This window comes from Mastacembelus armatus, chromosome 17, assembly GCF_900324485.2.
Source record: "Mastacembelus armatus chromosome 17, fMasArm1.2, whole genome shotgun sequence".
NCBI lineage: Eukaryota > Metazoa > Chordata > Actinopteri > Synbranchiformes > Mastacembelidae > Mastacembelus > Mastacembelus armatus.
Genome location: NC_046649.1, coordinates 10,847,563 through 10,872,752, shown reverse-complemented (window position 1 = coordinate 10,872,752; position 25,190 = coordinate 10,847,563). Strand labels below are relative to the sequence as shown.

The following is a 25,190-nucleotide window of genomic DNA, read 5'->3' as shown; positions in this document are numbered from 1 at the left end:
TTGTCATTTGTTTAAATTGACATTAAAGCTCCCTTAAAGGTGCAATGTGTAAAATGTCAAAGATTTAGTGGCATCTAGTGGTGGAATTACAGAATGCAACCTCAACTCAACATGGCTGCCTCAGTGAAAGGAGACCTGCTCCCTATCTAGGTTTAAAAGGCTCATGCTAAGATTAAGAAAATGTGGGTGTTTTTTGGTGATTTCACACTCTGATGTTTTGGCAACATCTAATTTGTTTTGTGTTCTTTCACATTTTTTCACACATGCCTTGTGTACTGGGCTTCAAGGTTCCCTTCATCCTGTGATGTGTCGTAATTTTTCAGTTAACAGACAGCAGGAGCATGCATTGACATTTTATCTGTTTTAAGCATGAATAGATTTTTTTCAGTTCACATTTGTTGTAATTTTCTCCACCCACACATTCATCAGACCCACCACAATCAGTAACCTGCTGAGTTTCATCTCACGCTCACAAAGAGATACAATACCACCACAGACCAGTACCTTCCTGCCCTACTGTACATTTTCCTTCTTTAAATCCTTCTTTCCTTTCTCTCTGATGATAGATATTTCTTCTTTCAGCACTTCATAAATCACTTTTTTTACTCACTCACCTTGCTCTTATTTATTTTTTCTTATTTGTTGTCCATGGTCATCTATTTTGCTCTAGCACATTCTTTTCTCAGACATACCCAAGTAATTGTGCAGTTGCTTTTCTTATGTGACCACAGACCTTGCCTTGCTATGTGCAAAATTTTTGATGCCAATTACATACAGTAACTTTGTTTCCCTCGCCAGTTTGTGTTGGTACAGGTATCACCAGATGGGAAAAGAAGGGATCGAATGACGCAAAGCAATTACAGCACATCTGTATCTCACATACTGATAGAAAAGCAGCCTCTGAGTTGTCTTGATGGGATTGTGGGCAATTTCAAATTAAATCAAAATCTCCGTAAACTAATTGTCTTCTCACCTGGGATGGGGGTAAGGGTTCTGGGGGTTGGGGTCCCATGGCTCATGTTTGGTGGAGATCAGAGTTTATGGCCCTTTTAATGAGTTGTTAAGAAAAAAAACTGTAATAAACACTGCCTGCAAATCTAACTGTACAAGCAGGGAAGGTCCATGGAGAGAGTGAGTGGGAAGAATTAATGTTCTGTAAATGACCCACTGGCCAGCTCCAAACTAGTTCTGCTTAAAGTGCAGGTCTTATCTGCAGGAGTCAATATACCTAATTACTCTGTTCTTGCTAACTGCATCTTACACTTCAGCGCTGGGACTGTAAAAGTCAGTCAATGCTTATAGTACTCACGGACCTAGTGCAATGATTTTGTCCCCCTTGTCTCTTGGGGATTGGAGTTTTTAATGTCTAATCTGCTGCTGTTGTTTTGGGTTTCTTCTTGGCCATTGCTGTAAATGCATTTTACTGTTATATATATGTCAGTGTTTCTTAGTACAGGCCCTAAAACCCACTGATGATTGATCACTGAACTGGCTTATTTATAGTAAAAATTGACTAAATACTTTGTCCCTCTCAGGTAGGAATGCTCCCTGACTGATTTAAAAAAAAAAAAAAAATCTAAAGTTGTATTTTGAGAAATAAAACAGTAAAGAAAAGTTAAAGTATAGTAAACAAGTTGTAAAAGTTGTGTATTGTATTTGTATATTTTGTTAGATTTTTTTGTCAATTGTTAGCAAACAACTGCTATAAGACTGAATTTGGCCAAACTTTTTTTATTTGCTAAAACTATGTGCCCATTATTACAGAAAACTGGTGAGTGGAGGGGAAGAGTCAGAGCAAACTGAAACAGTCTAGATGCAGGACATAAAACCAAAACAATGGGCTGCAAGACAAATTCCCCAGTGGGGTAATCTACATATTTTACAGATTTGGGAGATAATTCTCTGTGGGTTTGTCACTGCAAATGAACCCTTTCACCTTACACAGTCTTTAATGATCTTTGTTCCCATGCTGCAAACCTTCCATAATATGCATAGAGGTGTCAATTACTTCCCTCTCTGACAATAAACAGTGACTTCTGAAGAGTTATGTCAGGGATATTTTCAGCCACATTAATTGCTTGAATTGCATCTCCATCATGTCTGCTCATGTTGTGTTGTACACATAATTAACTCCTACATAGCTCAGATATTTAGTTGCTGTCAGTTAATGTTAAAAGTGCGATATAACAAGATACGCTGTTCATCACTGAAGCAGTTATCACCTATGAACTGAACTGAATGGCTCTGAATCTGCAGTTTTTAATTCTCTGACTGCTTTTACTGTCAAACGAACTGCGTCATAAACACTTTCCCACATGGACACTTTACCATAAGAGAGAGGTCTAAGATGAGGTGATTTGTTTTAACTGTCTCATTATAGAAGCCAAGAATAGGAGAGAGAAAGCTGAATTCTCTCGTTTTCTCAAAAGCAGAAAGTGAATGTGTAATCTCTTTGCGAGATAATTAAAAATATTTTAAATTCTCTCTCATCCTCTGAATTTTTGTAAATTAATATGCAGTCACTTAATAATTTAATGCAAGTTGGTGGTTGTTTGTTCTTGTTCTTTTAATGAAGCAGGAAACAGGGTGAGAAAGAGACAGGACATTATCTCAGCACTTCATGTTTAGACACCAATACTCTCAGCTGAAAATTAGATTGTATGAAGACAACACCGAAAATGATGGATATGGAATTAAAACGGTAATTTGCACTTCATAGCACAAATGCAGCAAAAAAAATATTAAGTAATCAGAAAATAGTTCAGCTTTACTGATTTTTTTTTTTTTTTTTTTTTTTTTTAACCATTTGCTTTACTATAATTTCACTTGTGAGAAAAGTGATCACCTCATGCAACATCTGCTGGGAGCTTTGTAAAATGTGAAAGGTTTAGCATCATCTACTGCTGAGATTGCAGGATGCAACCTTCTCACTAACTCCCTCACACCTGTTTCAACCCATGAGGGAAGGTACTGTGGCCATCACTGTGTAGAGCCAGTGTTTGGTTTGTCCATTCTGGGCTACTGTAGAAACCCGGTGGCACTACATGGCTGCCTCTGTGAAAGGAGACCCACTTCCTGTGTAGATTTAAAAATGAGATTAAGAAAATGCAACAGTTAGTATTTGACACACTAATGACAACATATTTATGAATACTATAATTTATTTCTGCTAATAGATTGCTCTAAATATTACACTGAACATTTACATTATTTTATAACATTTTTCCATTGCTTGATGGCTGATATAGTAAAAAGGAAGGGCACTGACGATAAAGTGACAAATGTGCTGCTACCTGTCCTTTTTTTTTTTTATTTTCGCACAACTGTTGCTCATGTTGCAGGGTTTTGACCATAAAGAAAGACACAAAGCACATGGTGGAGGACGACTAAAACATACAATATGTCAAAAGCCTCCAGCCAGACATGAATCAGGAATTCACATTTAAGATGGCACACATCAATATGACACCCATCTTTCATGTTTTTATCCAAAACCTGTACTGAAGAGCTGCTACACACACTGTGCCTGGTATAACACTTCGTTTATTGTTTTGGTGTTACCCAAGAGGGAGAGATTTACACTGAGATGTCATTATCATGGGGTGTATTATAAAAAGTTGTCTTAAAATATCATTCTGACATTTCTTTATACACAAGATGGATGGTGCCCTATATGCGTTTATGTACGGTAATCTGTACATGCTGCACCCAACGGGATAATGCTTTTTTCCCGTTATTTTTCTATTCGTCTCTGACATGACTCTGATTAATTAGCTTTAATATGAAAATAAATTCTATAAATAAAATTATGCAGGAACATACTGTATTCCTCATACAGGACTGTCTCCCTGCCGTACTACCTCTTGATTGCCCCTTGATTCCTTTTCTCTGACTTCCTTCCACTACTGTCTCCCCTCTCCTTACCTCACTTATCCTACTGCCTCCAGTCTGGCTGCCTCTTATCTTCCCTTTCTCATTTTTACTCTCATCTAGGTTAACCATTTCCTCCCCCTCTATTCATTCCCTTTCATCATGTCCTCTCACATATTGCATCGAGCCTTCTGACTTCCCCAGCTTCTGATACAGTATATTCATCTCTATGACCCACTTTTGTCCCTGGTGTTGAGTTATGGTGACGTACAGGTCCACAGTCACACCAACTGTGTAAACAAGTCCCCCCGTTAATACAGGGTTGTGGCTTTCTGTGATTATTAGATAATTCATCTATCTGTGTGTTGGCGCACGTGCATGTATGTGCACATCTGGTATTACTTACACTGTAGGGACAAAAACTTATTTACCCGTTCACATTGAGGAAGCTCGGCCTCTTGCCGCTGGAAATGAATGTATGCCAATGTAAAGGGCCCACAAGAATGGAAACAAATGTATGTGTGTGTGAGGGTGTGCATGACTTCTCCCAACTTTAATTATCGCTCAGCATACCAGGGTAGTGGGAGGTCACTGTACATTTGCACATTCTCAGCTCCGTCACCTTTCAATCGCATTGGGGGTTCATCATTATTCTGTTAAACTAGCACACTGAAATGTTGCAGCACCCCACGGGAAAATGTTTTTTTTCCTTATTTTTCTATTCTTATCTTCCTCTTACAGAGCCCTCCCCTTCTTTTATCCTTCTCTCTCATATTTCTGTCTTATGCATAATATACAGTACATGCATAGCTCCTGATGCCTGGTAGTGCTGTTCTTCTGCTGAAAGATATTTATGATACAGGCTGCATTAAGGGACATTAATTTCTATAACTGTCAAAAGCTTCATGTAGTGGAGAGGTTTCCTACAAAAATGTACTGTTCTACCTGTGCAGGTTACCAGCTATGTCTAGAGTTAGATTTAAAGCAGTTGGAGAAAATAAGACTTGCAGAATAAGTGACATCTTTTTAATATCTTCTCCAAACTTTAGAGACAGAATTTTCTTTTTTTATTATTTGATGTCATGTCTTCTTGTATCCTTTTCTTCTTTTTTATCTCCTCTCAAAAAAGTTTCTTTGTCTTTTCTGCTTCCTTATCTTCTTCTTATTATTAGTTTTAGTGGCGATATAGTAGCAGTAGCGGTGCCTTGGTGAATTCTATGAAAGGATGAAGGTTGCACTGCAACATCGCTGTAATCAAATAGATGTTAAAAATAAATGGATATTACATGACTTATATTGATCAATACATAACACAGTAAAGGAGCATCTCTCAGATGAGCTGGGGCCCAAATTAAATATAGATAATCATTTGTGCCCCTGCTGTAATGTGTTTTGGTAAGCCCCAGACACAGTGGAAGACACTAACAGATATTTTGATTTCAGTTCCAGGATGGACAAGTTGACAATCCCCTGCAGTAATGTCATTTCTGGATGTCTTTGTTCATATTACTGTCATATCACATTTTATCCACTGCTGTACTAGATGCACTTTTAGACCCTTAGTTCCACTAAATGAATTAGCCCTCCTTAATGTGCAGTCTAATGCTGTAATGGCTACAGATGTTCTTTAGAAAATAGCCAAAGACGCCATGCATATTGTAGCCAGTATCACCGTTTTTAAAGCCGGAATCAACTACTAAAAAAAAGGCATTATATGCCATGCTAGCAGTATGGCTTGAGGGATGTCTGTTGGTTGGTCAGCTTAAAAATTATTGGTGGATTACTATTGAATATGCATTCATGGTCCCTCAGAGGATTAATCCTCTGACTTTTTACTGGCACCACCATAGTGGTAAATGTGGCCTGCAAATATGATAAATAAATCTAAATAACAACCTTTGAGAACATGTTAGTATACTGACTGCACTGTTGTGCCCCAGAACAGCCTCACAGAACCATTAGAATGGCTCCAGTCTCCTGGCTGCATTTCGCTGCAGGTGCCACACTAATGCAACGGTGCATTTTTTTTTTTTTTCTCAGGTGCAAATTAATGTTTTTGTCGCATCTGCGCTTGTTTGATAATTTCCTGTCTCCTGGCAATTTTGGTTCTCATTTTGGAATGAAATTGTATTTGCATTAGAACATACTCAACCCACCTCTTATCACAAGTGGAGATGCAGGGCAATTTTCATGGCTCTACTTGGCAGGGGTGCACCTCTCCAAATTCAAATAACATCAAACAAACTACGGCAGTATGATGTATACATTAAAATACACACCTGGTCTTTTCTGTGTAGTTGATTAAACTCATGTAGATTCATCACAGCAGCCAGACGATTTCTGTTTCAAGAGAGGGTCTGTGTGTAATTTTACACATGGATGGTACATCAGCAGCAACTTCATTAATTATCTAAAACTCTGGAAGTGGTGATATGATCTGTGAGGATCTAATGCAAAATAATATTCAGTGTGGTGCTGACCAATGGAATGAAAAATTTTTTTGTCAAAGATTAGAGTAAAGCTATGCAGCATAATGAGCTCTATCAAATCTTTCAGGAGATTTATATCAAAGCAAAATTTTACAGTCTAAATCACAATATTTTGTATGTATTTTGGAATTAATTCTGAACCTGACCCTCACCCATAATAAAATGAAGGACCAGAGTTGGTGACTGAAGGCAAAATTCAGGGGTGCAGGATACTGTTGGGGTGCACAACTGTATGAATTGATGGATTTTTAATAAACACACTATTAGTAAATGTAGAGCCTGTGTTCATAATTTTAGTGGATTATGTGTCACTTGTTATTCCTTCTGTTCCTTCTGAACTATGGGACACTCACACCTCGCAAAAATCCTGCTCGTGTCAAATTCTGTACAAAAACAATAGCAAACATAATGTGTTGACAAATGATAGACAGGCAGGAGCATAGAAACAGTATGTTTTAATGACTGACCCAGCAGGTGTACATAAAGTACAGTGTGCCAAAACTAGGCAGGGATAATCAGCAGGAAAAGTTGAAAGACATGCAGTGGTCAGAAACTGCTGAAAAAGACAAATCCAGGCAAAAGGGAACTGACTGAGGCCATGAAAATAAAATGCCAGAGGATCCATATAGGCAGGACAAAAACAAACAGCCAAAACAGGTGAGCACAGCAAGATCACTAAAGCTGCAAAACCAGACTATCTGCCCAAGGACGGAGGGAATATGGCTGCTATACCCTGGATGAATCCTAAATCTCTTCCCTTATTTTATCATTCCTCAGTCCTCAGCTGACTCAGAGTCTGCCATGGTGAGAGATGTGCTAAAGCTCTTATTTCTGTTTTGAGGAGTAAAGAGTCTGACTGGAGGATACAGGAGTGAATCCTTCACGAAAGTCTGTTACAGATTGACACACCCCTTTATCAGAAATCAGAATGTGATTGACATTAAGGATTTGATGTTAGGATGTCTCATGTCAGTTATAGTGTTTCTTCAAGTCTTCTCTCTTTGCATCTTCTGAGGTGACAGAAAGATGCAAGTGAGGAATTGGGTGAAAACTGAAAGAACCAGAGTAACAGCATTGTGACAGCTGGCTTTATGCACAGAATATACCTTAATAATATCAGTTGTTTGATGAAACACTGGGATTTAAGAGTGTTTTTGTGAAAACTAACTAGCAAAGCTCAAATCCTATTCTGTATTTATTTGTCATATTTTGGATGGATAAGTAAGGACCGATATTCTGCAAATAGATATTTATTAAACATTTGTTAAAGACATGAATGAATATTTCGTAATATACAGAGAAGGACAGGAACCACAGAGGTTATATAAATTTGCCTGTAATCTTTTGTAATTGCTTGCACTCCACCAGCTGCTGCACCAATAATTTTTCCTATCTAAAAAAACACTGACAGTAAATTTTGGATATTGTATATTTATTACATTATGAGCCTGGAGTTCAGAGGTATTTTTGCAGGAAAATAGAGATCCTTGTCTTGTTTGAGATTTAAAGGATGCATTTTATATTTTGTAGCAGGGTTTTGTATTAGCTAACCACTCTGGAAGTCTACATGCACAATCCAAAAGACTCATGGACTTTCTGGGAATTCACCTGTTAAAGTCTACAAATCTGCGGGTGTGCTGGGACAGACATTTGGATTCAGCCGTTCTCTTTGAATGCAAGCTTACCTCAATGACTCTGCAATACAACATGTCATGAAAACCATTTTTGAAATAGCCATGGTCTGCGGTCTGATGTCTGATCTTTCTACAGAACAGCTCTTATGCTAGATTCCCTTTAAAGAGGAGTCGCAGCTCTGCTGTCTCAACCACTACCCAATTTGTTTGGGATAAATGTAAGACCTTGAGCCAGAAATTGAACCTGCCATCCATGAGTAAACTGCATTCGCTGTGGGCTGCTATTAGACTTACTGAAGACATCTTCAAATGTAAATGAAATGCTGTGTGAGCATGATGGATTAATATGTATTTACACTGCCAAGTGCAAGCACACAGGAGTGAAGAATCACTTCAATAATGTTCATTTTTATACTGTGTTTTATAGTCACCTCAGCACCTCAGTCTAATATGCTCTTAGTGTTGAAGAGGCTCTTTTTAAGATTGTTTCAGATCATTTCATGTCTTCTTTTGGGTGGAGATTTTACTAACAAAGAAGAATAGCTGTATTAAGAGGAAAACTGTACTGTTCTTACATTACACCACAAGGTATGTGCGCTAGTGTGCTTTAATCCACCTGTAGAAATGAAATATTCCAGGTGTAAAGATGCGTAAACGCCACTTGAAGACAGAAATACAGTCTTGGCTCTCCACGTTTCCAGCAGAGCAGAGTCATGCTGAGTGCTACAGTGCTTTCTATCTCCTGCATGTGCAAGAGATGAGACTCTTGGTATGAATGATGTTTTCCCTTTTGCTGCTTCCACTCCCTATAATCCACTCTCTACTCTGTCTCAGCAGGGATGAGAGTCCTATCTATAATGATCAGTATGTCTTTGTCAGTGAATTGAAAGTAAATGTGAAAGAGATGTAAACAGGTTCCTTTTGTCAACTTCACTTCACCTCATCCAAATAGCGTGTTCTATGTCATAAAACCTGAAAAAAATATATGACAGAGTTGTTAAAAATGCCTAAAGCTTGTTTAAGCAACCATTTTTTCCCAGCTGATAAGAAGTTGCTAAATGATTTTCTGTTTTCCTTTTACACTGTTCTCTCAACTTAGTGTGGTGTCAGATGGAGGGAGAAAATGGAATAGTAGGACAAAACTACAGAAATTTGTTAAAGCAGATGAAAAGATTGTGAGAAGATTTTTAGGAACACTTTGATGCATTTAAAATCACTGGCAGCTGGACATGTCATCTGCTCACTGGCATGAGACAAAATGTTCCTCTTCAGTGGATTGAAAGGTCAAGTTGACATCCCTTCAGAGACTGACCCAAGCTCACCAGAGATCTGTTTGTATAAGTGTGTGTGTGTGTGTGTGTGTGTGTGTGTGTGTGTGTGTGTGTGTGTGTGTGTGTGTGTGTGTGTGTGTGTGTGTGTGTGTGTGTGTGTGTACGTGTGTACAAAAAAAGTGGACAAGCACATGTTGGTCTTCTTGTATATTGGTCTCTATCTACTTGTAAGGAAGAGGAAGTTCCAGTGTCCAGTGTGATTGTGGGTTTTTAGTCACATTTGTGGCATGGTAAAGGGGTAAACAATGGTAATGCACTGTAGAAAAGGAAGCTGGTGCAGGATGAAGTGTAAAAATGTAGGGATCTACAAACAGAGCTTAACACAAAGTGGAATATGTATTCTGTGGTTTACTAGGTCAGTATATGTGGGCTGACATTACAGCTCACAGTGCTCGCACCAGATTTGACACATGACAAAGTTTTAGAAAATTCTGCAAGTGTGTAATCATCAGACAAGCTGGAGGTGAGGTCACCTCTCATGGGTCTACTACACATGTAAACACAGTCTGTTTCCACAGCTGATCCCCAATGCACAAGTTCAGTATAAACTGGTGTGTTGCTGCTGCTGCTGCATATCAATGTGTGTTGGCTGTTTTTAACTGGCTGGAGGATGGTCAGAGTTTCAGTTTGTTTACTCAGTCACCAGTTTATCACTGCTCAAGACTTAATACTAACAAAAACATGTTTACAATACTCTGCAGAAATTTTAGATTCTTAGCAGACAACACCATCAGGTGTCTGATTAATCCTAAATTCATTCAGGACCACAAGCCTATAAAGAACCCACTATAGTTAATGATGAACTATTTTCAGAGGCAAGAAGAACCAGGGGTCCTGCAGCAGATGGTCTGACCCCCACAGAGCACTGATCTTGGCGTCTCCAAGGTGCTGCAAAGTACCAGGAGAAACTGTGTAGGTCAACCTCTGCTGGTTTAAGGGCAAAGGGGAGTGCTCCAAATACTGATTAGCTTTAGGTTTTGTTCCCTTTATTGCACTTTGTATGAAGTTAACGGATATACGAAAAACTGTTTATGTAATTTATATTTAAAGAATCCCTTGGGTATTTTTACTGCCTTTTACACAGCACTGTATGTGTGAACATTTTGCTCTTAGATTCCTGTGACACCTAAACCCTCAGACATGATATTACAAGCTTGAAGCATTGATACATTGACCTACTATCAAATTCTTTCTCTCCTCTCCTCTCCTCTCCTCTCCCCTCCCCTCCCCTCCCCTCCTCTGGCTGTACTTTGTCAGAGAACACAGATCCCTTTTTAGAACAATGCAACCATTAATGTGAAGATGTGTAACAAACATCCATATTTTTTATTTTCTGACTTCCATTATTTCTCCTGTCGTTTTTTAAACTTAAAATCAGTCACAAATCACTGGAAACCTTTATCTAAAAAGTGAAGGTTTCCTTTCATATTCTCAGTGCTCTTGTACTGACTTAGGATATTTAAGTATACTGTAATGATGTACAGTAGACACAATAAAGCATGTTATGACTTTAACAATATTATCAATGAATTATGAAATGTGCATTGAAGCACACATTAGGAAGACAATAACTTTTCTGATATTCCTCCTTGTTTTCCTTCTTATCCCCAGTAAACAAGCACAAGCCTTGGATAGAGACATCCTACCATGGTGTGATCACGGAGAATATGGACACGGTTCTGCTGGACCCTCCCCTGGTGGCTCTGGACAAGGATGCCCCAGTTCCCTATGCTGGTAGGAAATACAATTACATATTCACAAAACACTCACACAGAAAACCATCCACTGTACAGTAATGGATATTCATCAAATATCCACACAACACATATAGACAGTGTAACACACACATAATGTCTCACACACATACAGGAGCCGAGACAAGGATGCATTAGGGGTGTGTGCAGACAAACATGGCACCACAACCAAGACAAAAACAGCTGATCCAATGGTTCTCTGTACTCACTGTTTGTCATGGAGCCTGAACTCTATTCATCACCCTTCACAGTCTAAAACAAATGGCTTCTTTTTTCAAAAGCACTTTCTTCTCATCATTATAAAATTACTTTACAGCAGTTTGTCTAAAAAAAAAAAAAACTGCACGTCTACTACTTAGTTATTACTTTTCATCTTGATATTATGTTGACTTTCACAGTCTTGAGAGGTCTCAGGTTTTGCATTCAGATACATCTACATCACACCCCCTGACAAGGATCTATTCATGGCTTCAGCTAATCATAAGCTGAACTAAAATAACCTGTTAACCTGACCAGAAGACTGCTGTTCAAAAGCGTATGAAAGAAAAATGAACAAAGAATATGCAATATTTCAAGATGATATTACTTTTCTAGTTTTAATGTGACACTGTGGAACCAGCCAACAAGCATGTCTAGAATATCAAATACGTACAAAGAATATTTTACACCACACCAAATTCAGATTTTGCTATATTGCACATTATTTATTAATGCTCTTGCTTCATAAATTAATCTCTAAATCTGTATTGCTCTTTAGAAATACACACGCACACATATACATACACATACTGTGTGTATTACAAAAGCAGAGGACCTTGGGGATGTACCCTTTTAGATTTATAGATGCTTTGCATTCACTGCCGTTTGGTTACTGAGAACCTACAGTGGCATCTTGAGAAGAGGTTTCCCCAGCCTCGTAAAGTAAAAATTCCCCTAGTAGACCATGAAAAACAACTCCAGTTCAACATTTGTTCTGTTTCCCTTTCTACTGCAGCTGATGTGGCCAGGATGCCGCACAACAAATAACAGTCACCATTTAATTTGGTGCTGGGAGTGAAACGCTGCATGCAAGTTGTCTGGTAGAGTCAGAGAACAGGTACATATGCGATAATGCCAATGCAACATCATTATCAACCTCATCTTGGATGATTGTTTCAGGAGCTGATTATGTTGTCTAACAAGAGCTGAAATCAGACAGCTGCCACACAGGTACACCAGTGCTGACACTGACAGGAAGGAGAGGCACAGACAGAGCTGTTATAATTAGACAAAGTATTCAGAGACTCAAAGACAAACGAAGAGGCTTTTTGGCAGCTAGCGCTTTACAGCTCATTATGGAGAAATGGCTCCTATTAATCCCTGCGCTGACAACCAGGGAAAACTGATAATCAGCGATTTTTTTCTCCTATGTTTTCCTTTTAATGTTTTTTTTTTTTGTTCTATTCCCACAGCCATATTTTTTCTTTTTCAGTGTTACATGTGAGCTGTTCTGTAAATAATGGCTAAATATGCCTGAGCTTGAATAGTGTGAAACAGAGTGAGTGCATGTTACAGGGTCTGTATTTTAGCTTTTCCCTCACAGGGCATATAACAGCCTGGTACTATACATCATAACTGTATATAAATACTGTGTTATATGCAGCAGCTTTGGGAAGATTTTGTTATCTAAAACATGAAAAAGCAACTTCCATCATCTTTTTTTTCATGTCACAAGTGAAGATGCGGCAGATACTCCTTACAGACTTATGGTACATAGTTTTTTCCCTAGCAACCACATCCGTGACGTAGTGACGGGTTAATGATGCCACAACAAGCAGGCAAACAAAGGAAGAAATTAATTTTGATTGTTTTTCTCCATGATTAACACATTGTTTGTTGGCTTGAGAAGGTCATGCCTGTTGAAAGATTGCCCCGAGAAGAAAAATCAGAGCTGTGCCCTGGCTGCTGACTGGTGATATTTCTCTCCTTGAATGTTTTTCATTGCATGCGGTCTAATGAATGAAACCCATACAATAGCTACCAAGGAGACTGTGAAAAAATGGCCATCAAAAGAGCAGCTCTGCCCCAATTTATCTCCCTTTGCAATTGTCTGCTGCTACAGCTCTGCATGTGTTTTGCACACATGCATCACTCACATACACACACACCTTCCCTCGTCTTCTCAGACTATTCTCTCAAATCTTTATCTGAAACACTGCCTCCGTATGTGTCTTTTTCTGCAACTTGTGCCACGTTCCTTCTTCCTCAGTCCAACTATCCTTTCTTCTTTTCTCTATCAAGACACTTCGCTCTTAGCAAGCCAATATACTGGGAGTCACTTATGCATTACAGACACTTTCATCAATCCTGATTTTGTTTTACTGCAGAAAAAGAGTAGGTTGTCCTTCTGGCTCCACATTAATTGCAGTCTGGGAACAGAGACCAAGATTGTTAAGTACTTGCCTATTTTTTCCCCCCTCTTTGTACTTTTCTCTCATCATTCTTTATTCCCTCTCCCATCCATTGGCTTCTTCTTTGAAAGCCTCATACACTCCCTCTTCTCCACTTCTTCCCCCACCACAACTTTTTAACTGTATCATTTTTTTCTCTTTTTCTTCCTGCCTCACGTTTTGTCCTGCAGCACCACATTTCGCTTTGATGTAAACTACCCACAGTAGGCCTAACTTAAACGTCATATTTCTGAGACAGCCATCCTGGAGATAAATTGTTATTACTGCATGCCATGATGGCATCCTCTATGGTCTGCCCTCCTCAGCACCTCCCTCAGAGCAAAAGTGTATGGGTTGAGGAGTGTGTGCTGATCGAGAGTTCTCAATCAAATTAGCATGAGGAATGGTGGCAGTGGACTCTAGGGTACCACAAGGCAGGCAGGCAGGTTCATTTACTTATTCTTTATCTCGAGGCCACAGTCAACAAGCACAGATTCTCTCCATTCATCATGGTACCAGAATAATGCATGTGGTACATTGTTTCCTCTGCAGAACTCACACAGGGTAAAGGAACAAAAGTAGTTGTGGAATGGAAAGAAAATAGAAAATTGGTACTCGAGACCAAAAAATTCGAGGAGGCAGATGGACAATGAAAATGAGGGATGGTCAACACAAGCATCTGACACAAAAACATTCTTGATTATTCCTTTGGTTGGTTTAGGTGTGTGTGCACACATGGTGGTGCATTTGGATGTATTTGTCACACTGTGAATAATGTTGTTGAACTAGTGTTTTTGAGTGTGAGTTTGTACAGTATGTTGTGTACTTTATGCATTAGTTGACCATTAGCATTGCATTAGATGCATTCATTTGGACTTAAGATGTGCCCAGACTGACTTTAAACCCTATTGGAAAAAAAAACACTGCTCCTTCATTCCTTTGAAAGGGGATAGTCCAGCAGTGCAATGAGGGTGCCAACAGAGAGAGATCTGCCAAAAAAAACAAAAAAAAAAAAAACAACTCACGGTCACCCTCCAAAGAATTTGAACCTCACTCAATTTTGACACAGTGCAGCACCTGGCAAATCACATATGTGTAAACACAGTCCTGCTGCATAGCTTTCTAACATGAACATTAAATCATTGGTACTGTGATAACATTTCTGCATTATAAAACTCAGTGTGTTACAAACCACCATGTAGCGTGTTGGCATCTGATAATCCTTCAAAGTCACATATCTGTAGCTTAAACCGAATTACCTGGACTTTCATAACAGAACCTGAAGCAACAGTCCCTGACCAATGCAGTCTCCTGCATTTTTTTATGCAGAGCTGTCTGAATGCCCACTTATTAAAAGAATTTTAAAACAACACTCACTCAAATTTTCTCACTGTACATAATTCACCAAGGTACTTGAACCACATTCAGTCCATCTAATGTCAGCTTGAGGCCAAAGTTGAGGTTTTGGTTTTAAACGTTTATATATGAAAAGTCTAACAAATATAGTATGTTCAAGTAAAATAACCCGCGTGATCTTATCAGGACCAATGTTGATCCCCATAGGCTCTAGACTTGGCAAAAACAAATCTTAATTCTACCCATAAAAGTTGATCTACTTATCACTTTAAAGACATGGCAGCATGTTTTAGATGACTTTGCTTTTTGACTTCAGTTTGACATATAATATTTTTGTTTCAGTCAAACACTATGGCTAGTGTCTTAATGTTGCCAACATATATTACATATTACACTGTGTTTTCATTTTAACTGTTAATTTACTGAAATGAACAAAATGGTACACACAATTTATACTTTAATATTTAGTAGTACCATTTGTCCTTTTTTTACCATGTACACTTTCATAATCCATTTATTACTTAAAAAAAACTTATCTTAAATTCAAGTGTAAGGTGTAATTTAAAGCATGCTATTTGGATTAAGTGAGCATACATTATTTACAATCCATGACTATTTTAATAAATCACATTGATGGACAGTTGAATAATTGCAAAATGTTGTAATTCTCCTGCAGTTCATAGCTTTTCAATACTTTCTGGACAGACCAGTTCTTGTCATTACCTAATACTCTTTGGGTTCCAGCTGTGCTGTCTTCTGCTGTCCTTTGTACAGAAACAAAGTTACAGTAACAGTCTCCGATGTACTGTACATGTACATGACCTAAAATATTTTCCATCTGCTCAGAAACAACAGCATGTCACATTATTACAGAACAGATAGGACATTAAGAGGAGAATGGCAAGTAGGAGAAACAAAGAGAAACCAATGTCGTAACTGAACTAAAATACAATCTCACCACAGACTATGTGTATAGTTTTAGCTGCGCAAGCATCTTCACACAAAAACCATAGTCAGTTTCACGTTGCCAAATCACAGTCTACCTACAGTGACTACCTGAGAGTGAAAACTGCACCAAGGTGGCAAAAGCAGAGGTGCTAATTAAACTGCAGGGCCCAGCAAAGCAGAACGTATTGCACACTTCAAAGGTGGTGGTGGTGAGACATACAAAAAACTTTTCAGGAAAATGGAGGTGAGAACAGAAGAGGAGATAAAAGATAGTAATAAAGGTAAACTCACGGAATAGGGATATGCAGTGGGTGTGTGTGTCTGAGAAAGTGAAACAAAGAGGCAGAATAGAAAGATGAGGTGATGGATCATCAAAGGATAGGGTAGAATATTGAAGGGACAGTCAGATCAAACCACACAGGTGTATCATCTGTCTGCCCTGAGGAGAAGAAGAACATATCACTTTACCTGCCTCTTTGTATCTCTCTCTCCTTCATTCACGTCCTCTTTGCACTTGTGTTTCTCTAAGATTTCACCAGTGGGGTGACAGTGGGTGTTTAGTTATGAGGTAGTAGTGAGGCAGGTCTGCAACATGAAACAAATGCACAATATCAAAGATTATGTATGTTCTTTATAGGGCAGACCCCTCCTAGAAAACAGATTTCTCTCTGCTGCAACCAATATGAACAGATATCCAAATAAATGGAACATTTTATTTGCCAGTATTTTGTGAGATAACGTTACCCCTTACAGTAAATAATGTATTAACATGCCATTATTATAACAACACAGCACCAAATAATATTTGTACATCAACAAAATGACTGTTGTATGTAATGTGAAAATATTGTGAAAATAATGAAATAAAGCAAAATAAATAGTGAAATAAAATAATGTGAAAATATTTGTTCATAGTGACGAGAACTATCCTGGCTCTCCAGAGGATTTTACCACTATGGTCACTGGAAAAAAAACCCCTGATAACCCATAGGAACCCACCCACCTCCCCAACATCAAGTGTCAGCCAGACTAAGTTAGTAACTACAATGGCTGGTGAACATAGTGGACCATTTAGCACCTAAAGACCCACATATGCCCCTCGGAGGACAGGAACACACAGATGAACACAGAAGAGTCAAATTTGTAGTTGCAGCCACAAGCACAACACAAATGAATTCCAGTTTTGCCAACATTTAGTGTCTGCTTGATGTTTAGTAGGTGCTAACATGTTTGTCACAGCACCCGAAGGGATAAAGTAATTATTCTAAGTGCTTGGACTGATTGTTATGTTGTTATGAGTGCAGCATTTTTAAATTAAAATGTCCAAATTACATGAAGATAGTCCTATATAAACCCAGTATATCTTTATTTTTATTTATTATTGTGAAGTCAGTCAAATACTGCTTTTAAGAAGTAGGACCACTTTATAATTGGTTTAGTCAGTATTGGTTAACATTATTTGGCAGTAGCTTTTCATTAAACTGTGTTTCTGTTTCTGACAGTACAGTGAGGAGGATACACTTTTCAAACATATCTGGACACTGTAGTTCTGGATTTGTAGAGTTGAGTCTCTCCTCAGACTGGACCCTGCTCCGTTTCTTTCTGTCCAGAGCAGGAGGCTGGCTCTCAGTGAACTGTCAGTATATGCATTGGTGTCTCCTCCTTGGCTTATGGCATGAGATTCACTGCCATGCCTCCACACCCATCTCTCCATGTTTGCTCCCAGCAGGACAAAAACATTCCCCCTTTTTTTTCCCCTCTCAATCATTTTTTTTTAGGGTTTTTTCTTTTGCTTTGTCTTTCTTTCGCCCCCCCCCCCCCCCCCCCCCCCCCATTCCACTGTCATCACAGTATATTCTCATTTCTCATTTTACCGTCTCCACACAGTTCTAATTATAGTGCGTGAGATAATGACATCCTCTGCTCTCACTTGACCGCGTATCTGACCTGCGTGTTTACTGTCATGTCTGTTACAGTAAGTAACAGTCAGTGTACAAAAATAGCATTAAAAGCCTGCAAATGTAATTTTATCAAATCAGTTATAGCGAAGGAAAGAGTAACATTTTGCCTTTAAAAATGTTCCTACAACTAAATGTCAAAGTACAGCAGATTTACCTCAGAACTGAATATAATTAAAAGAGGAAACGTTCTCCATCAGTGATTTTCGGTCCATTAGGCTTTCCAATGGATTAACATCCTGATATTCATTACAGCTTTTAAATGATGATGGTGACAAAATTAGGCAGTTATAAAACAATAAGTTTAAGTGTTATGGGAGAGCAAGAATGAAGAAGCACAGGGGAATGTATCTTTTAGAAAAATATGCAGCAGCAAAGTCCATTAAATATCTGTGTTTTACTCAGTGGTTAGATCATGTTATGAAAAGTTCAAATAAAGAAATTAGTGATTAAGTATTTTGTGGCTTTGCGGCTCAATCTCCATGGCACAGGTGCCACTTTGGCTGCATGGGATGTGTGTGTGTGTGTTTGTGTGTGTGTTTGTGTGTGTATTTCACATCTGTAAATAGTGAGTTTTCATCTGGCTTAAAGCCTCCAGTTGTCAACAGGTTATAATGGATTACTCTTATTTTCTCCCCTTTAAAACCGATCTGTGGTTGACTGCACTGATCGGGTTCACACTGGGTTATTTAAGGTTTTTTTCTTTCCTGTTCAATTTATTTCTAAAGAATGGCAGAGTATGTGACCTTTTTTTACTATAATCATTCCTTTAATCATCCGAAAGGCTGTTTCAGGTTGTAAGGACAATATTAAACAAAAAGCAGCATTTAGCATAAAAATGTCAAAAATTCCCAGTTTCTGAAAAACATATACTTTATGGTTTTACACATTTTCAAAAACGTGCTCACAAAAGGAATACCTAACGCAAGTACTTCTATATGATAGGAATCATCCTGGCTTGCCGCAGCTGAGCAGAGCTAATTGGATCCATATAAGCTGGTCGAAGTAATTACATGTTCAGCAATGCTTCACTGGAATGGTGTCATCAATGCATTGTCAAGTTGATCACAGCGTCAAACAATCTCTTAGCCCCTGATTGATTTTTCAGGGACCCTGTCCTTTCCCTTATTACTCTTTTACTATTCTGCACTACATCATTAGAAACGCCAAAAATCCATCCATCCATCATCTATACCTGCTTATTCTTAACCAGGGTCACAGGGATCTGCTGGAGCCTATCCCAGCTCTCTCTGGGTGAAAGGCAGGGGTCCACCCTGGACAGGTCACCAGTCCATCACAGGGCCACATAGAGACAAACAACCTCACACACTCACACTCACTCCTATGGGCAATTTAGAGTCACCAATCAACCTGACATACATGTTTTTGGACTGTGGGAGGAAACCAGAGTACCTGGAGAAAACCCACACAAGCACAGGGAGAACATGCAAACTCCACACAGAAAGGTCGGGTTGCGAACCCAGTACCTTCTTGGTGTGAGGCAACAGTGCTAACCACTCATCCACCATGCTGCTTAGAAATGCCAAAAAAGTTAAAGGGTTAGCTACAGCTGATAAGATATGCAAGTGACAGTTGTCAGTTTCAATGTACAAAATCAACATTTGCACCCTAGTAATAGCTTCTAAATATTATCTCAAATCAATGACCTTTAGTTTTAAAAATTAAGAAAAAGTTTTTGTAGTAAAACTTTGCTATACATAGTCTGTCACCTTTTTATACACAGGTTACCTGCAGTTTTTTTTTGTTATTTAGTAGTTTTCTTTCACCTCTGTATTCAAATGTATTTTTCTTGTGCCATCTGCAGAAGAGAAGAGCCAGTGAAATCTTGTTTATTGGCCGGACTGTAATTTTGGTTGCGGGCGACAGACAGGAATTGGAAGGTAGAGAGGTGTTGAGAAGTGCTGCCCCTCTTTCAAAATGAAGGCTCAAAAAGCCTGTTGTTCAAGGATAGAGCACTGACCCATAGTCCTGATGGGAGCTGGAATTACTTAATGAAATGTGCAGTGAATGGCAGCTGAAACTAATCCAGTAATTCTCTGTGTTCTCTCGCTCTGACAGTGGTTTGACAGGGCTTCAGTATCCTGACAGGCCAATTAGGCAGGAATTTGCATATCTTCCTTGCTCCATTTGCCTTGTTCATGTGAGCATAAAATAGGATAATCTGACTTTTGGACCTGTGTATGACATCAGAGTCGCTCCAACTAACTTTATCTTCCATCATCCACTACCCTTCCACCCCCCTAACTCTACACTGTCTGTCTTTTATTGTCACCACCACAGACCTTTGTTGTGCTATCACCTTTGTCTCATCTTTTCCCATTCCCATTTATCTCAGCCTCTACCGTACCCTTCCTATTCCCTTCTCCGCTCTCTTCATTGTCATCTCCAAATTACCCGCTGCCCTCTGCACAGTATATGGCAAACAAACCAAGATTGTATACTCTAGGAATTGTTGGGCTGGGGTTGTGGTTTGAAAATACTCCCCTCCCCCCGAAAAAAACAACGCTGTACACTTAAGAAATATGAAATTAACCCTTTATGCCCTTGCAGTTTTTCAGAATATCTATTTTAAAGGTAATCGAAATTTGAAAAAAAAAAAAAAACATTTTAATTCCACTTTATCAAATTAGAAACTTAAAAAAAAAACATCTTGAGTCAACAAACATTGATGCTAGTGAACCTGTTAAATTCTGAACTTCAACTCTAAGTGATGCAACGTAAATGAAGGACAACAATGCAATAGCACCACTATTAGCCATTTGGTAAGCTATTTGGAGAGACAGATGTGCCACGCTCTGCGGCCTTCTGAATATGGGAGTGGCAGTGTACATTATAATATCAGATACTGCCTAGTCCCAGTACTGGAGCCACTATAGTGGAAAGGGTTAAACTAATAAACCCAGTCTCACTGTATCTTGTTACTTATTCAACACATCCCAGTGCCCATAGCCTGTGTAAAAAGTCACTTGTGAGTTCCTGCGCTAATATTTTTAGTGTCCAGACAAGTCGATTTTTGAAGTCTAGCTGTTGATTGCTGGCACATAAGGCCATTAAAGCCACATCATACATTAATTTAAGTCATTTTCATACAGACAGACTGGTTTGTTTTGTCTGTATCTTAAGTCACACAGGCCTAATTACATATTACTGCATGTTTCATAGTTATGTCACTTCAATTTATGTTCTCAGTATAGTTTTAACCTGCACCATGGGAATACTGCAGTTACAATATGCTAATATCAAAACATTGAATATGCTTAGATACAGTAAGTGCAGTACTTTTACACTCAGCCATTACAGCTGTCATACTAATCGAAAAAATTAACATAACTAATAAGATACAATCAAAATAGCCTGTACAGCATACAACTACAGAGAATGTTGGTTTAGAGTTGGAGACTAATTTAAACGTTAACCCTTAAACTTCAGTGCGAGGCTCCAGTTGTGGTGAGAAGAAGCATGAACACATCTGTGTCCATTTCTAATAAAAAGTATTGCAATATTTGCTCTGTTGCACTGCTCTAGTGTATTATCCAGCGCAACATAAATGTGAACACAGAACTCTAATAAGAAGAACACTTGATCACAGTGATCACAGCAGCGATCTATGCAAAAATAAAAACACAGAGGAGATACCAGCTGTTACACCGTGAGAGCTGGAGAGGGCCGTAGAGAAGGAAACAACCCAGGAACAGGACTGGTATCTGGTCCTATGTGAGAGGAGGAACATGAGGAGCACTGTGGGAACCCTACAGAAAGACGTCCAACAGGTTACTGGTGTGTATGATTCTGACCAAACTGTCAGAAACAGACTCTGAGGGAGGCATGAGGGTCTGACGTCCTCTAGTATGACCTGTGATCACAGCCAGGCACCGTGCAGCTCGATTGGCATTTGTCAGAGAACACTAGAATTGGCAGGTCCACCATTGGTGCCCTGTTGTCTTCACAGATAAGGGCAGGTTCACACTGAGCACATGTGACAGGTGTAAAAGTCTGGAGATGCTGTGGTGAATGTTGTGCTGCCTCTAACATCATCAAGCATGACCACTTTGGGCTGGGGAGGCATATCCTTGGAGGACTGCACAGACCTCCATGTCATAACCAACAGTACCCTGACTGCTGTGAGGTCCCAGGATAAAATCCTCAGGGCGACTGTCAGAACTTACACTGGTGCTGTCTGTCCTGGACTCCTCCTGGTGCAGGACAATGCTGTGTAGGCAGGGGCTCACGGATGCACTGATCCAGGTCTGGGAGGAGATGCCCCAGGATACTATCCGCTATTATCAGTGTACCCAGACACTGTTGGGTGTGCATACAGGCACACAGGGGCCATACACTTCTGAGTCACATTATGAGTTGCTATGACGAAGTTGTTGCAGTTTGGTTGAACCTGTGATTTCTACATTTTACTTTGAATTTTTTTATTGTGATTTTGACCATTTTAGAGTATTTTGTTCTAAACAACCAGATTTCATTTGAAAAATGTTTTTTAAACCTCATGATGTCTTGCTGTTTCCTGTCAAGGTGAATTTAATTCAATGACGCTTCAGCCTGGGGACCCTTGAGATTACCGTCTATGTTGGATTGAGAGAGACAGGGAAAGGTCAAAAAGGGACTAATGAGCACATGAGCAAATATATATATATATATATATGTGTCGCTATTTGTATTTTCATAATGGCAGCACACTGGAGCTGTGGTTAGCACTGTCAACTCACAGAAACAAGGTTCTGAGTTCAAGCCCAGGGCCTTTCTTTTTGCATGTTTTCTCTCTGTCTGAGAGGGTTTCTCCTGCTACTCTTCTCTCCCCTCACAGTCCAAAATCATGCAGGTTAGATTAACTGCTGACTCTATATTGCCTGTAGGTGTAAATCTTTATCTGTTTCTGCGTGACTTGCAATCTGTCCAGGGTGTACCCTGCCTCTCACCTGACTTGGGCAGGACTGTCTCCAGCCCCCTCATGACAAGCAGCATAGATATTGGCTGTATTTTCATAAAATACAATATTTTGCAGCAGTACTAAAGAACTGTCATGTTTTAAATGGAGAACCTCTGAAGAAAGGAATCATCTATCATAGTCACTTTACAATCCATTCCTCATAGGAAGTATTCAGTTTTCATTTATTTGATTATCTGTGTGTCTTGCATAGGCTAAAATTGAGGGAGTAAGGGAATAGTATTGCCAGCCAGACAAACTAACAAACATGATCAACAGCTCTCAGTCACAAAGAATATTTCCAGTCCCAGAAAATGCACCACTTCTAGTGCTCTGCCCAAATACATTATTCAAGTGCATAAAATAGCAATATATTAATTAAAAAATCAATGGTGTTTTTAACTTTCCTCTTTAATATATCACTAATCAATCAATATCAATTAACATTTCCACTAAAACACACATTAAAAACTTGAAGCAATAGTTTGACATTTCAGGCAAATAGGCTGCTTTAATTTATTTTGTTGCCCAGAGTTAGATGGGACAATCGATACCTCTTTTATGTCTGTCCACTAAATGTGAAGCTACAGCCAGTAGCCAGTTAGCTGAGAGACTGGAGAGGGAGGGAGAAACTGCCATGTTATCTAATTTTTAAGCTTGCACAAAAGTGTAAGAAAAAAAAACATATTTTATGGATGCTATTTAATAGATTAATTATTGGAGTAATTATTTTACAAGTGCAGTGACTTCCTTAAGTTTTTACTCGCTCTCTGGCAACCTCAAGGTGATGCCAAAACTTCAGGGCATTTTGCAAAATGTCAAATTCCTCCTTTAAATTATCTACTGAGACTAATTTAGAACTTTATGCATTTGGTAGATTTCAGGAGCCAACATCCACCAGCCATCCTCCTCCTTAAGGAATAAATATCTCCCCACCCACATCATCATCTTATTTCTTTGACATTTTTTTAAGACTTAGCTATTCACCTCTCCAAAATGCTCCCCCGTTTATTTCCAGTCAAGTGTTGGATTGCTGATGTTCAATAAATTAGATTTCGTTCTCATAGTCCACTCTATTCCTAATTGAGTGTCTGGGCACACAAACACATGCACATAACCTTAAGGCAGAGTGTGTACGGCTGGACATGGGTCTCCAGGGTCAATTATGGCAGTGTAATGATTGTAATTGGCTAATTTTCAGCCCATTACCCTATTTTATGTCTCATGCAGTGGGCTGTAATTTAGTGAAGGAGTGATGGCCGGCCTGGCTGTGGGTGATAGATGGTAGTCAGTGCAAGAAAAGGGGAGCTCCGTCATTAATCGTGTCTGGGAATGAGCTGTCATATCACCAGGCCCACGCACAGGGACAGAGTGGAGGATGAGATGCAGAAGGGACTGCCCCTGATGCACTGTAAAGGCTGATTACATTCAGTACGAAGTAGAGTTTCAAGTATAGCTAAAAACAGCATTAGACATCAAAAGCTGCACACAACAAATTTCATATATAAACATTTCTAAATCCATCTATTTCTCAGAGTAGTAAAAAAGAAAATGAGAATAATGAGAGCTTGCCTTATGTCCACATAAGAGGACACAAGTGTCTTCTTTAATTATATTTGCAGCATGCGCCTGCTTTTTCAACTTTTTTTTTAATTTTTTTTTTTTTTTTACTGTCTTTCCTAATTTCCTTCCTCAGAGTGTTTTGCTCACATTTTGGCATTTTAGTCACAGTGCAGGGCCAGATCACCTCTGAAGTGGTCCCTTAGGATCTGACAGCTGTGCAATGAAATAAGATTTTTGTGCATCTTCTCCTGCCACTGTGCCTTCTTTCACCCTTTCAGACAAAAAAGAGGAGTGCTCACTTTTCTAGAAGTGCCAGAACATTTGAAAGGTAATTTCAAACTAGTGACAGGGTAATGGATGAGGGCAGTGAGGGCTATCAGTCAAGTGCTAAACAGAACTAAGTCAGTGTTCTTGCTAACATATACTTAATACCACTCTCCTGGCTCTCTGCACTAGCTCCAAATGACTCAATTTCCCTTCCAGGCAGAATACTGAAGTAGGGAAATGACTTTGAAAAGTCATTTGCAATCCAGATGTATTGTATGAAGATGTCCATTAAGTACCTTTAAAACAATGTTACAGCGAAACTGAACCTGGAAAACGACTGTCGATGCTGATTTTCTGTGACCTTGTGGGCCATTTTTGGAGAAATGTGGCAAAATAAATTGTAGCATGCATGTCATCAAATAATCAGAAAGCAAGTATCCCATGATTAGAATCCATATCATATATTAAATAAAAATACTTAAGTTGCATTTTTTTTTTTTATTGGCTTCACTTCCAGTAAGGCACCAGACCAACGGGCAGTGAAAGATAAATATAGAGTAAAAGATACATTTTTCCTGGTCTTACTTTAAGCCAAATGGTAATTTTTCTTTCATTTGCCTAGAGCTCTACAACA

General features: G+C 39.0%; 1 protein-coding gene across 1 annotated transcript in view; it reads left to right on the top strand.

Moving 5' to 3' along the window:
* clstn2a (calsyntenin 2a) overlaps positions 1 to 25,190 on the top strand; it is a 125,816-nt gene that overhangs the window by 51,178 nt on the left and 49,448 nt on the right. The window contains exon 2 of the mRNA XM_026313436.1: positions 10,936 to 11,058. Within this exon, the coding sequence (XP_026169221.1) occupies positions 10,936 to 11,058 (123 nt within the window). The remainder of the gene's footprint in view (positions 1 to 10,935; positions 11,059 to 25,190) is intronic.